Source organism: Watersipora subatra, chromosome 10 (genome assembly GCF_963576615.1).
Source record: "Watersipora subatra chromosome 10, tzWatSuba1.1, whole genome shotgun sequence".
Classification (NCBI taxonomy): domain Eukaryota; kingdom Metazoa; phylum Bryozoa; class Gymnolaemata; order Cheilostomatida; family Watersiporidae; genus Watersipora; species Watersipora subatra.
This window is the reverse complement of record NC_088717.1, coordinates 5,420,129-5,433,965: the sequence shown is the minus strand read 5'-3', so window position 1 is coordinate 5,433,965 and position 13,837 is coordinate 5,420,129. Positions and strand designations below refer to the sequence as shown.

The 13,837-nt window shown below is 39.2% G+C and overlaps 3 protein-coding genes across 4 annotated transcripts in view; 1 reads left to right on the top strand and 2 right to left on the bottom strand.

The window, feature by feature from the left end:
- Positions 1 to 13,837, bottom strand: part of LOC137406286 (uncharacterized) — an 87,554-nt gene that overhangs the window by 19,187 nt on the left and 54,530 nt on the right. The gene's annotated exons all lie outside the window — the stretch shown is intronic.
- LOC137406691 (uncharacterized) lies at positions 3,361 to 4,733 on the top strand. The gene is made up of 5 exons (XM_068093306.1): positions 3,361 to 3,455; positions 3,585 to 3,661; positions 3,740 to 3,857; positions 4,047 to 4,278; positions 4,374 to 4,733. The coding sequence occupies exons 1-5, from the start codon at positions 3,361 to 3,363 to the stop codon at positions 4,731 to 4,733; spliced, it is 882 nt and encodes a 293-aa protein (XP_067949407.1).
- Positions 4,873 to 6,144, bottom strand: LOC137406690 (fibrous sheath CABYR-binding protein-like). The gene is made up of 2 exons (XM_068093305.1): positions 5,980 to 6,144; positions 4,873 to 5,853 (listed from the first exon to the last, which is right to left on the bottom strand). Exons 1-2 carry the CDS (start codon positions 6,142 to 6,144, stop codon positions 4,873 to 4,875), a joined length of 1,146 nt encoding a protein of 381 aa, XP_067949406.1.

Here is a 13,837-nt window from a genome sequence, read left to right as displayed (position 1 = left end):
TGGCACTTGTCTGGTATCCCAACCCTCAACATTGGTCATTTTATAGTTTTAAATAAGTACACAATCAGCGTCTTGAGTACCTAGATTCAGTTTAAATTGTCAGTGGCAAAATAACATTAAATTGAGTTCGCTTTTGCTACAGAACTACTATAACATCAACTTAATGATAAGACAACAAAAAACTGTAAAGCTCAAAAATTATCAACCATTTTTATTTTTAGGAAAGTGTACATGATAGTTTGGAGACAAATGAAATGAAAAAAATAAACTATTAAACAAATCAATCGTCTCGAACCTTACTATCACCACATCTCTAAAAGTGCAAAGAAGAATGTACCTGGAACTGCAAGTAATAAAGACTCCAAGGCCAATGAACTGGTAAAAAGGTTTGCAGCCAATTAGATTGAGTTAGCGATAGTTATACGCATCATTGAATGAATAATAAACAAACATTGGGAATGCATGCCAGTGAATCATTGGACTCAACTACCATTGCCAGCAGAAATTTAATTAACTACCACCAAAAACCGGGCTTTATATAAGCTCAAAACTCAAAAACTTTTGTTGCATTACCAATGTAAGAGTATTCCAAATCTGTGCATGTCATACTTCCAGCGCATTAACAACAAGCGCATCCTACTCAATCCCAGCTATCCCTTTCCAACCACCCCTCGCCAAACAAACACAGTCTCAAGCCACATCATATCAATTTTTTCTTTATCAATCTTTTTCATATCACACTAAAAACAATCAGGGTCGTATACATGCGTATTATTTCAGTGACAGACCTAGGGAATTAATTTGCTATGGTGCTGCAATGAATTATAACAAATTGCGATAAGGATGCGATGTGCCTAATTTATGCAAATGGCAGAGATCAACATTAAAGCCCTCACACTAATGTGTGCTATGGGAAAGCCATCAATGTTAAAAAATTTGCGCATGTTTAAGCAACAATTGAAGCTATACTTAACAGCCACTGGCGTTCCTGATGCAGCAAACCAGAGATCAAGAAAGATTGCCATTCTATTGATTTTAGGTAGCACTGAGTTTCTTTCCATGTATATCAAATTGGGTTTAATTGACGATCATACTGAAACACTGGACCAAATATTGGCTAGATTTTATGGCCACTTCCAACTGTGAGCCAACGTATTGATAGAGCATTATAAATTCGATCGACCAAGCAGGAGCCAGAGGAGGCTGTTGATGCAAATCTGATTAGAAATACGGGCTTAATACAGCAATGTGGTTTTACACCAGCTACTATCAATGAGCATTTACGAGACCAGTTAGTGTATAGATATAGAAGTTTTGATAAGCGTTTGAGAGAAAAGTTATTTAGAAACGAAGAATTGACACTTAATCAAACCAAAGCAGATGCCCGCGCACATCAGGCTGCTAGGGAACAAATGATGACATTCAACCAGGCTAATCGTACCACAAGTAACGCTAACGAGAGAAGACGTGACGCGGTAGGAAGTAAAGAGACTGTAGTTCAAGTACGTAGCACTAGCACACCTAAAAGTAACAATAAAGGACAATTTAGGTGTGCACGAAATCACAATTCAAATAAATGCCCATTTAAACAAACCGAGTGTCATCTGTGTCATTAAAAGGTATATAAAACCTATGTGCTTCAAATATCCATTGAACATGGCTAAAAAGGAGAGCATAAAAACGATGGACAGTACAGAAGAGGTGTTATAGGAGGACCAACTGAACGACAAGAGACGGAGACAGGGGACGAGTTCAACCTTGTGTATCTTGCATTAGAAGTAGTACCACATCAGGATAGCGACCACAAATGTAATGTTAGAGAACTGCACAGCTGATGCCCCTATAACGTATACCTCACAATTTACAACGTAGTGGCAAATCAGTGAAAGTGCAGTTTCTATTTGCATAACGAAAGCACATGTACCAAAGTTAGCCTTAAGGTGCGCGCACACTAGAGCGAATGTGATACGAAAGTGAAGCGATGCGACAACGCGGCAGATGACAGATTGTGGCGTTTTCAGAGCGTTCAAAGGTGTTTGATTTTGAGTGCGACCACTTGCACACTATCGGCTGTTCCAAGTCATAGCCTACGAAAACTGCAAGCGTGGTCATCCCAAACACTGGTGTGTTAATAACAATAAATTGATTAATGAATTAATAATAGTAGCGTGATCAGATATGGAAGAGCAACCAATTGCGCTAATGGTGCGTTTACACTGGCCGACACCGACTCCAATACCCCCGACTCAGACAGGTACCTCCGACATTTCACGCATGGGTACCGACACCGACTCCCCCTTTACACAGCAACGATCGAACTATTTTTGTCGGTAGCAACAGCCAATCACAGCGCTTCGCCGTTCTGACCTTCACCCGACCACGCGAAGACGAGTACGAATAAAAATCAACGCGCTTGATGTGACAAATTATACACCAGTACTAGACTACTACTGCTGCTCCTACTACTACTACCGCTAGAAGCAACTACTGTATGCCGTATGGAGTCTTCCGATGACGATGAAATTTTGTTGATGGCAGGATCGGCTGCAGCAGCTCTGACAGTCTGTATGATGGAGGAGGAAGAACAGGTTTGTTTGATATATTTATTTTGTTGTTGTTTGTTGGTAGTAGTAGTACTAGTTATTAGTTACTGTTTTGTGTGTGTACGCAAGTAGCTTTTTAGTGTACGTTTGCGTGTCACGACTGCTATCAACATACGTACCAGTCTAGTCTACTACTATTTATTTAAATAATATTATTACACTCACTACTATAATATAACTGCTAATGGAAAAGGCGATCCTCCTACTATATATGCAAGAACGTCTGTTTATCACAACAGCTTTTTACCAAAGACTGTTCGTGAATTTAAAAACTGTATATCACATCAACAATAAACAATTATTTGCTAATATGGCAATAAATAACAATATTATCTAGTGTTAACAACTGCTCAACATATGAGGCGTGCCGCTTGCCGCAACCGGCTCTAGTACGTTCTATGAAGAAGATGTAAGATGTAATGGTTTTCAATAGCTTCACTGAGGTCAATTTTCGGTGATGGCTGGTACCAAAGTTGTTGGTCAGAGTGTGAGTATGTTTAATGATGATATTATTCCGTCATTTAGTGGTCTCAATCTTCTCATGTGTTTTATGCAGAACCATTCAGATAGGCGGAAGAACCGTACATGGACAGGCCCCATCACAAGCTCAAGGCAAAATAATGGTGCTTATTAATCCACTGTGCCACTACTGATACATGATGATGACGATAACGATGATGATGATGACAGTGGACTTCCATCAAATCGTGTTGGAACATTTAGAAATTATTTCCGAATGACACGGAAGCAATTCGATATGATATTAAAGAAGGTAGAACCCCTTATAGCCAAGGAGAACACTGCACTCCGAGTCAGCATAAGTGCTGAACAAAGACTGATGGTGACACTGAGGTATTTAGCGACTGGGACAAGTATGACACAACTCCATTATGATTGGTGTATATCTGTCGCCTCCCTGTCTACAATCATACCTGAAACATGCCACGCCATTTACACATCTTTGTGCGCTGATTATCTCAGGACACCTACCACAGAGCAAGAATGGATTGAGATTTCCAGGCAACTAGAGGACAATTGGAACTTTCCTAATGCATTGGGTGGGTTCTGTGAAAATTCCAAATTATTCAAGCCATGCGCACACATACACACATACAAACTGTGTCCTTTTGTTGCAGGCGCTCTTGATGGGAAGCATATCGTTATGACGAAGCCTTGGCATGCAGGGTCTGAATATCACAATTATAAAACACAGGAGTCAATAATACTCATGGCTATGTGTGATGCCAATTATTCGTGAGTGTAACTAACAATAAAACTAACTACTGCGTGTGTGCAATCTTTTGATACTTTTTCAAGCATGACAATCATGGTTGGACCACCCATCCATCTTGAACTCACCAGAACCAAACATTGCATGTTGATAGTTTAATACTTCAAGAGTATGGTGAGCAATATTTCAAGTGGTTAAATTTATGTTTTCAGATTCACTTATGTTGATGTTGGAGCACAAGGTAGAGCTTCAGATGGTGGTGTATTTGGGAGATCCACCTTGCAGCTGGGAATTGAAGGCAACACCCTAAACTTTTCCGCTGATCGATGTCCCCCCAATTCCAATCAGGCACTACCACATGTCATCTTGGCGGATGAGGCATTCCAGCTACAAACCAATCTTATGCGACCTTATCCAAAACGCACTTTGAATCATGAGCGAAGGGTGTGTATATGAATAGTCTTGTGATATATAATCACAATATATCTATTTGTAATATAATTATATATTTATTATATAATTAAATATATCTATTACAGATATTCAACTACAGACTCTCAAGACTGAGAAAATTGATCGAAAATTCGTTCGGTATTCTTTCAAATACTTGGCGAATTTTACTGCGCAGGATTGATCTGGAGCCAGAAAAGACAAAAACTTTAGTTTTGGCTTGTTGCATCTTGCACAACATCCTGAGGAAATCGAGAACACCACCACGAGGTGCACCACCTCAGACTCAAAATGATGAGACTCAAGATTATGGGGAACAGCTGCCAGGACTTGCCCCTATTGCTCTAAGGCCGACTGCAGCAGCAAGCCGAGTCCGTGATGAATATTGTCATTATTTTAACACTATAGGAGCTGTCTCTTGGCAGGAACGAATGGTGGCACAGCTTTAGGATTATGATATATTTGGCTTATATAGTACATGTAGTATAATGTTATAATAATATACACATAATAATAGTTATGTGTTCAAGGAACATGTTCATTTTTATTTTAATATCCACTAAGACATATATACATATTCAGATATCTTTAGGGAGTCTCAGGAACACAAAGTGATTTAGGGGCAAGTGACTGAGTTTGACTAATATCGAACCGAGGGATTTCTTGATTTTGGGGTGATGGGGCTGGGCCATGATTGAATGGGGGTGATTGGATTTGGGTTGTTTGTGTTGGGCCAGGATTGAATGGGGGTGATTGGATTTGGGTTGTTTGTGTTGGGCCAGGATTGAATGGGGGTGATTGAATTTGAGCTGCAGGTGATTGGGCTGGGTCGTGATTGAATGGGAGTGATTTGGTTTGAGTTGCATGTGATGGGGCTGGGCCAGGATTGAATGGGGGTGATTGGATTTGGGTTGTTTGTGTTGGGCCAGGATTGAATGGGGGTGATTGAATTTGGGTTGTTTGTGTTGGGCCAGGATTGAATGGGGGTGATTGAATTTGAGCTGCAGGTGATTGGACTGGGTCGTGATTGAATGGGAGTGATTTGGTTTGAGTTGCATGTGATGGGGCTGGGCCAGGATTGAATGGGGGTGATTGGATTTGGGTTGTTTGTGCTGGGCCAGGATTGAATAGGGGTGATTGGATTTGAGTTACATATGATTGGGCTGGGCCATGATTGAACTGGGTTGGAACAGGATTGTACTGGGATTGGTGCTGGGTGTAGGGTGATCGTTGAATATCTGTGATATTGAAAGCGATGTTGTGAAGGAGCTGTTGGATTTGTACCATGGCAGTTGACCTCTGAAATGGTGTTGGTAGTAAGTTGATCTGAGTCGCAACACTTGCTCCGAAATGTGAATACTCATTAGTGGCCTTCTTCTTCTTTTCCTCCACCATCTCTCGGAATGTGGAGGTCATTTGTTCAGCAACAGCAGCGGTAGCAGAAGTAGGCTTTGATCTTTTCCGACCACTTCGTCCAGCTATAGTGGAAGCTGCAACAGATCCCACTGAGGTAGATGGTGGTGCTGAGGTACTTGCTGTACAGAGCGTATCATCATTATCATCAGAGTCCTAAAAGGAAAAGACATTGATTTAGCAAAGCATGGATTCATTATCAGCGATTAATCACGCAAGAACCTTGACACACTGAAAGCTGAGCACATATATATTAATATTACAGGAACATACTAGACTTACCGGCAGGTTATCCTCCACTACAGGCTCTGGCTGTGGTGCAATGGAAGATACTGTTTCCTGTATATCTACAGTGCTACTCAAAAATAAGAGGCGCTCATAGTATGGCCACGAAGGCGTATATACTTGAGCTGCTCCCGCGCCAGAGCGGCTGCTCTGCTGCACCATTTTGTACTTCTTTACAAAATATATCCTGATATTGGCATATTTTGCTTTCATTAGTTGTACTGTAAAATAAACAGAATGTAATATATAGTGACAGTGATAACAGTTGGTGAGTAGCCATGTAAAGCCTGACAGAACACATGGTGATATTGTTGCTATGTCCATGCCACATCTACACAACGTCATTATGAGGAAAGTGAATAAACAAATTTTATTAAATGCATAATCATTCAAGGAATGAATAAAATACCGAGCAGTGAATGAATGAGGCAATGAAAGAATGATGAAAATCCGAACAAAGAACTGTACATACAGTTCTTTCGTAATTATTAATTAATAATGAAGCAGATTGAATGGTGAATGTATATTAGTGGTAGTAGTGTGGTGGACACCGGGCCAATACTTTACACTTCTTGTAATTATATGCTTGCATATATTTTGTCTGTAAATCTTTTATCACACGCAATTTATTTCTGTTTGAAATAATCTAGATCGTGCCAAGTGAAGACTGGCGAATTCCTTTACAGTAGTTCTATTAGTAGAACTAGTAGTAGTATTAGTAGTAGTCGTACAACAGGCTAATCACTTTTAATCAATTTAAATAAAAGTTACAGCAACTTACCAGTTGAATTCATTGATTGGGCCAGCGAAACATAGGATTCTTGAGCCTTCGTGTGGGCTTCTGGAAGCCGGTGGTTCCAAATAAACCGTCTCGATTCTAGTTGCTCAATAAACAAGTCTGTATCTATTTGTTTTATTAACGAACTCACTTGATTTTTTGGAACTCTCGCGTTCACATCGTTAGTAGCCATGCTGGTTAACTATCATAAAGAGCGCTAATAAACCTAGCCCTAGGCCTCTCATTAAAGCCTAGGCTCATTTAATCAGAGGCTCCTAGCTTCTGATTGGCTGATGAGCGTCCGATTTGTCGGTGCAACCGGGCACTGCTGGGTTTCACCGACACCGACTTTCAGATCGGTGCTGACACCGATCTTTCTGTTCACACCTACCGACACCGACTCATCAAATTTGTCTGAGCACGACAAAATCGGTTACAAAATCGGCCAGTGTAAACGCACCATAACAAAGGCCGGTTCACACTATATCGCCGTATCTCGGCCTTTCCCTTTTGGCATTCATTGTCGATTATATAAACCATGAAGATGGCATCGATGAAGCATTGCGGACACGTCAGGAAAGTTTGCAGCTGTCTAACTTTACCGATAGTTCACGGAGCATCGACGACAGCCCGTGCAATGTGAACCATTTCGGTGAAGACAGCTCGCGATCGCGGATAGCGTGGTTTTTGTTTATGATAGTTGCTGCAGGACTAGTATTTGGCTAAAACGTGAGTCTGCAGTGAGAATCTTCCGAAAGAACTTAAGACAAATAAATGTGGAAGCAACCGACTGCGCTGATATCAACCAGGAACAGCAAATCAATGACGAGGAATTTATGAAAATTGTAAGAAGCTACAAAGCTGTGTGGGATAGAGGCTGCTCAGATTTAATAGATAGAAATCCAAGTAACATCCACCAACACGGTATCATTGATATTGGTTTAAGTGATCATAACATGGTGTACGCAAGACGCAAATTAAGGGTCGCGTCACAAACTACAAAACGCCGCACCAAAATCACATACTATGACTGAAAAAACCTTGCGACCCAATCATTCCAAAGAGACATTAATTTTGCTTTCTGGAGGGAAGTGTATGAAGCCAACTTTTCAGAGCTTATGCTGGATAAATTCAATACAAAATTACAGTCAATAGTTGATAGTCGTCTTAAACTAAAGACAAGATACGTTAAATCAAAAGTACTGCCAGTTTGGTTGGATCATGACGTCCAACAAAGCATCCAATGTCGGGACTTTCTAAAAAAGCTCAACGCTGGGCTGAATATAAACATCAGAAAAATTTCACCACCAACCTTATACAGAAAAAGAAGAAACAATATGTTGCCAATCTTGTATCTCAATTTGACACAAAACAAACTAAACATCTATGGAATGCACTTTGCAACACTCAGCTATCCTCAACTATTCCGAACATACCACAATCTCCGACCGATTTTGAAAGCCACCGGTTTTGACAAGTTGTCAGTTCGCATCCTCCAGTTAGCATTTCCCTTCATTTTTCATTTAATCACCGACATCCTCAACAAATGCATTACAGAAGGCATCTTTCCTTCGCAATGGAAAGTAGCTATTGTAACACCACTGCACAAGGGTGGAGATCCTAATGCTTTGTCAAACTATCGACCTATTGCGGTGCTACCCGTCCTCTCTAAAATATATGACAAGCACATTTTGTCTGCCCTTCAATCTCATCTGAGTGCTAACAAAATCATTAACGTAGCCCAATCAGGATTCGAACGATTGCATTCCTGCACCACAGCTATGCACCATCTTTAATCCACTTGGCTTGATGAGGTCAAATGTGACAAACTTTTCTTATTTTTGTTTCTAGACTTTCGCAAAGCTTTTGACGTAGTCAATCATCAGACATTCCTGAGCAAACTGGAACACATAGGAATAGCTGGTAACTTTCTGAAAACCCTTTAATCTATCTTATCTAATCGTCGCCAATGCGTGAAAACCAGAGACGTTCTATCAAACATGCTGCCAACTACATCTGGTGTCCCTCAGGGATCAATTTTAGCGCCTACCCTCTTTCAAATATACATCAATGACTTATTATCCTTGCCCCACTATTGCAAAGTCCACGCCTATGTAGATGACACCACTTTCTTTATTTCTTCCCGCAACCCGCAACTACTTCTGCAGCAACTAGACCAAGACATGCTACTCATTCAGCAATGGTTTCTCATGAACAAAATGGAACTAAATTTCTCTAAGTCTCACTACCTACTTATCAATGCCCCCAAAACCAACCCAATCAACATTAGTATCGGTGGCCATCTCTTGGAGAAAAAAAGCCAATCTAAGTTGTTAGGCTTCGTAATCAACGATTCTCTCAGGTGGAAAAGCCACATATCACACATCTCCAGCAAGGTTTCTTCTAATCTTAGATTGTTTTATAACCTAAGGCACCTCTTAGACTTCACCACCTCAAAACAGTATTACTTCAATTTCATCCACCCTTACCTCATATACGGAATCCACCTATATTACTCACAAAGTCCAACTCTCTACACTAACCAACTATATCTACTCCAAAAGAGAGCTCTCCGACTCATCTGTCTCAAACCCAACCGGCAAGTGAAATCTAAAACTCTATCAACACATTTAATTATAAACAAGACAACCATACTACCTCTGCCAGCCCTCTCAATCTACTTTACCTGCCTCTCTGGTTTTTTAATAAAGAATAACCTTTGCCCAACTTAACTTTCTGGTGCTTTTGAACACTTAATAAATCCACATACAACCAGAAATCGGCATAAGCTTCCCAACTCCTCACATCACAACCAATTAAACCTAAACATTTTAAGAAACTTCAACTCTCTTCCCAGAAAATTACGAACCCTGACCCTCACCTCTTTTAAAACTAACCTTAAACTTCATCTTTTTTGCCAATTTGCATAACCCAACTCTCTGTATGCCATCCAACAACAACACTAATACCATGTTCTTTTGGACAAATCATATGATATTACTACTATTATACCTGGTAATACAGTAACCGCTTGTAAATGCTCATCAAATATTGTATTTGTTTTATGTTCGTTTTTTTTGCTACTAGTCACGGAAACAGCACAATATACTTTTCACATTCAATTGCTTATGTTCTATCCTTCATATTATATTTTAGCTTCATATCTAGATTAGTGTGTGGTCCGTCTTGAAAAACATGCTTTTTTGTCATGAATGTCGATTATCACAATAAATAATGTAATAAAAAAAATAAAAAGGGTAATGCGTGGATGGAGATTGCGCGAAAGACGTGATTGGAATTGCAAGTAGCTATTACCAAATATAAAACGCTGCGGACCAAATTGAGCCGATATTTAAATAAAAATAAACCGACATCAGGCTCTAGCAGAGATTCTGTAACATTTATTTCTGAACCCGAGCATATGCGATGGCTGGCTCCATTTATACAGACAAAGTATGGAACGTCGAACAACTTACAACAACCTGCACATACAAAAAGAAGGCTTGACATCGAAGAAAAATCTAGCACAACCACTACTGATGAAAATCATACCAACCTTCTAATAGTAACACCTTTTTGTTCTACCTCCCCATCCACCGAGGACGTCATAGGTATGTAAAAAGTATGAATATGGGAGCAGTTTTTATTGTTGAAATATTGAAAAAATCTTATATTCGCAATGTTATCTTTGTGCATGGTAGAATGATTGGGATTTTATGTGGTATAGTAATGTTTTAGAAGTGACAGTTCCCGGCATTGGGACTTGTGCATCGACCTCTGACGAAGTTTCGAAAACCTAAAACAGCTAAGGTAAAATTACGCCATGCCATAGTAGAAAGTTTAGGTTTTTCCATGATCGATTAGATTGGCTGTCAGAATTGTGCTTTGAGAAATAGTCAGAAATTATTCTTTATTTGCTATAATTAGAATGACACCGATGGCCTACTAACCAAAGAGCTGATATCAAGGATAGGGAGTCTAGAGCAGGATGACGATGATGAGTGTGGCAATTCCAGTTTTTTAAGTCGATGTTCCAAAACATGAACAAGCTCTCAGTTGAAAACCAACAGAGGTTTCAGCAATATATGCCGACAAGATATTCTGAATTACTTGGACAGCAGAATATGCCACCACCACCACAGACAGTTTACACCTACCAGCATCCTTCGACACCATCCAACCCACACACACCATTCTAATTGTCATCAACTCTGCCCCAAAATTCTCCTTATCATCATAACTAAATATATAGCTAATAAACATAATATATGGGCATGCCCATAAATAGTACTTTGACATTCAGAGTTATTAATGCCACTACACATGCACATTTGATCCTATTATAAAATTCTTTGAATTAATTGATGCAGTATTTTCTTGGCTTATAGATGGTATAGAATTTACTGCTTTCAAAATAGTAGTTCCAGAGCAATAAAGCGCAACATGTGTAAATGATGGGACATCACAAAATGTTCCATCATTTACTCAAGTTGCACTTCATAACTATCCTATCCTAATGACAATGACTGTTCCCTGATACAAACGCTGATGGGTTTGTGTTAGTGTGAACATTGTCATCATCGACAATCATCGAAGTATTGTGATATCAAAGCCGAGATACGGCGATATAGTGTGAACCAGCCTTAAGATAGAGGCCATGCCTCTATAATCAAAAACACCAAAATTATAAAAGAGAAGATATCAAGAGGAATAACTGGCAAGAAATAGCAAAAGAGTTAAAGGTAGCTAGTAAGTAAATAAATCATAATAATAATTAATGTATTTAAATTCAAATTAATGCAAATAACATCACTATATAACTATCACAACATCACTAATAACATCACTTCATTAATCAAAACTGTGTACCGTATTTGTTTTTTTTATAATTATAATATAAATACATGTATGTACAATAACAATTGCATCGCGAATTCAGTACACAGTTTTAGTACTACTATTGCATTATGATATCCTACTTGCCTAATGCTTTTTTTTCCTGCATTGATTGAATATGTAATCTACTGCCACTGCTATTACTGGTCACCACATATACCAATGTTTACTCTAGAGCCTATTGTCTTTCATGTTTACACTAAGTTCGTTGCTTAAATGGAGATGATGCAAAGAGATTTAAAAATCTAAGAGATACCTATGTTAGACAGCGTAACAAACAGAAGCAAGCATCGGGAGCTGCAGCTGACACTACCACTCTAAGATGGGTGTGGTTAAACTATTGAACAGGGTTGGAGCAATACTTGGCAAGGCCAAAGTACTCATTTACCAAAGGCCAAAGTTTTAGTTTACCTAATACCAATACAAATTTTGAGGCCACACAAGACATTTTTTAGATCAAAAGGTAAACCCTTCAAATCCAAAGACGGCTGGAAAAGAAAAGGAGCATTGAATATTTCAGCAAGAATGAACAGAAGAATTTGCCTCTGTGGAGAGAGCGGGTTCTGCAGTGTGATTAATATGCAATAATAAAATTGCGTCAATGAAACGGTCAAATATAAAGTGACACTTCGACTTGAGATTTTGACTCTGCAGACGTCAAGGCCTCAGACATGTAAGTGAGTAAGTTCAAGTCACTGAATGAAGAGTTAGAAACACTTGCATGAGAGAAAGCAGAGCTGGCAAGTACACACAAGTGGACAGACATGAAAAACTTCCACGCGCAGACCAATTGATTGTCAAAACGTGGAACACGCAGCATGCGACACATGCTGTTTTAACCATGTTTGGCTCGGCATGCGAGCAGTCATTTTCACACATGAAAAAAATTAAGACAAACCTGCAGTCACATTTAATAGATGCAAGCCTAAATGCTTGCATGAAGCTGAATCTCACCTCGTATCAACCAGACTAAAAAGCTATCAGCAAAAGCATGCAGCATCAAAAGTCGCATTAGTAGTAAAGAGTACTTTTCATAATATCTTTGCTATAACATTGATGTTCAAAATAAATCCAGTTTTTTTATACTCTGAAATTGCTCAGACATACAAAATTTGTTGGCTTTCCTTTTCCACTTTATGTTTTTGAGATTCAAAATATGGCTCTCCTAAAATTAAATTTTGAAAAATGTGGGCATTTGGGTCTCTCAGTCAAAAAGGTTCCTGACTCCTGGATTGGACTATTTACATTTTACTGTTCTTATAACGCAAACTCTCTATAATGTAAACGTTCTTGGAACAGATTGTTTACGCCATAGGAGCATCTACTGTATTTGCTAAAACCAGTAACAAACAAAATGGTGTCATGACAGTAGCTTGCCTAGTAAATGGAGCATTGTAAATGAAAGTGGACACTGGGTGCTCCACTACTCTTATACTGGATTTTATTTATTACTCAGGTATAACTGAATTTTGACTCTTGATCCCACTAAGTCTATACCTCTTACACATAATGCGTCAAGAGGGGGTAGCTGCAGTGTTAGCTCATAAATGTGACAATGGCCAAAGTAGATCAATTAGTTGGCCAGTAGGGTTTTATCCAAAACAGAACAAGGCTGTCCACAGTTGGAAAGATTTTACAATTTCTTGTTTAGGAGGAAGTTTAAGTTGATTAAGTTAATCAGTTGGCCATTATTGTAAGTGTCATTTCTGAGCTTAATGGAGGTATTCCAATTATGGCTGCCGAAAGGCTGCAGAGGTGGGCTACCAAACTGTTAGGTTTTAACTATGAGATGAAATGTTGCAACTTGCAGCATTTCATCTCATCTCACACTTGCAATTTGCAAGTGTAAGCAAAATCCAGCTGAGTTTCTATTTAGGTATCCAGCTGATAGCTTAGGTCGTAACACGGTAGAACAAGAGCAGATAGCATGTGTTTTGCACCTCTTGCCTACCGGTTGTAATATAACGGATGTCGCCAATTTGAAGTGGAGCCTCTCGTGAATGACGATAGTCTCGCTCTCTTATGCTAGTGCTCATGCTGACTAGAAGCGTCCTCCGGACCAATATATATATTTACTAAGGTAGTTATAGGCATATCTTACATGGTGTCAGAAAATACGAACCACACGCCATACTGTTGAATAAAGAGCTGTTAGAAGTTACATAGTACTATCAATTTTAA

What these genes read in the sequence shown, in the direction of transcription:
- LOC137406691 (XM_068093306.1), top strand. Translation starts at nt 3,361, where the DNA reads ATGATATTAAAGAAGGTAGAACCCCTTATAGCCAAGGAGAACACTGCA. An exon ending in GAACTTTCCTAATGCATTGG is followed by an intron (nt 3,662 to 3,739) that starts GTGGGTTCTGTG and finishes CTTTTGTTGCAG; the next exon opens with GCGCTCTTGATGGGAAGCAT. An exon ending in ATGTGTGATGCCAATTATTC is followed by an intron (nt 3,858 to 4,046) that starts GTGAGTGTAACT and finishes TTATGTTTTCAG; the next exon opens with ATTCACTTATGTTGATGTTG.
- LOC137406690 (XM_068093305.1), bottom strand. Translation starts at nt 6,144, where the DNA reads ATGGTGCAGCAGAGCAGCCGCTCTGGCGCGGGAGCAGCTCAAGTATAT. An exon ending in TAGTGGAGGATAACCTGCCG is followed by an intron (nt 5,854 to 5,979) that starts GTAAGTCTAGTA and finishes TTTTCCTTTTAG; the next exon opens with GACTCTGATGATAATGATGA.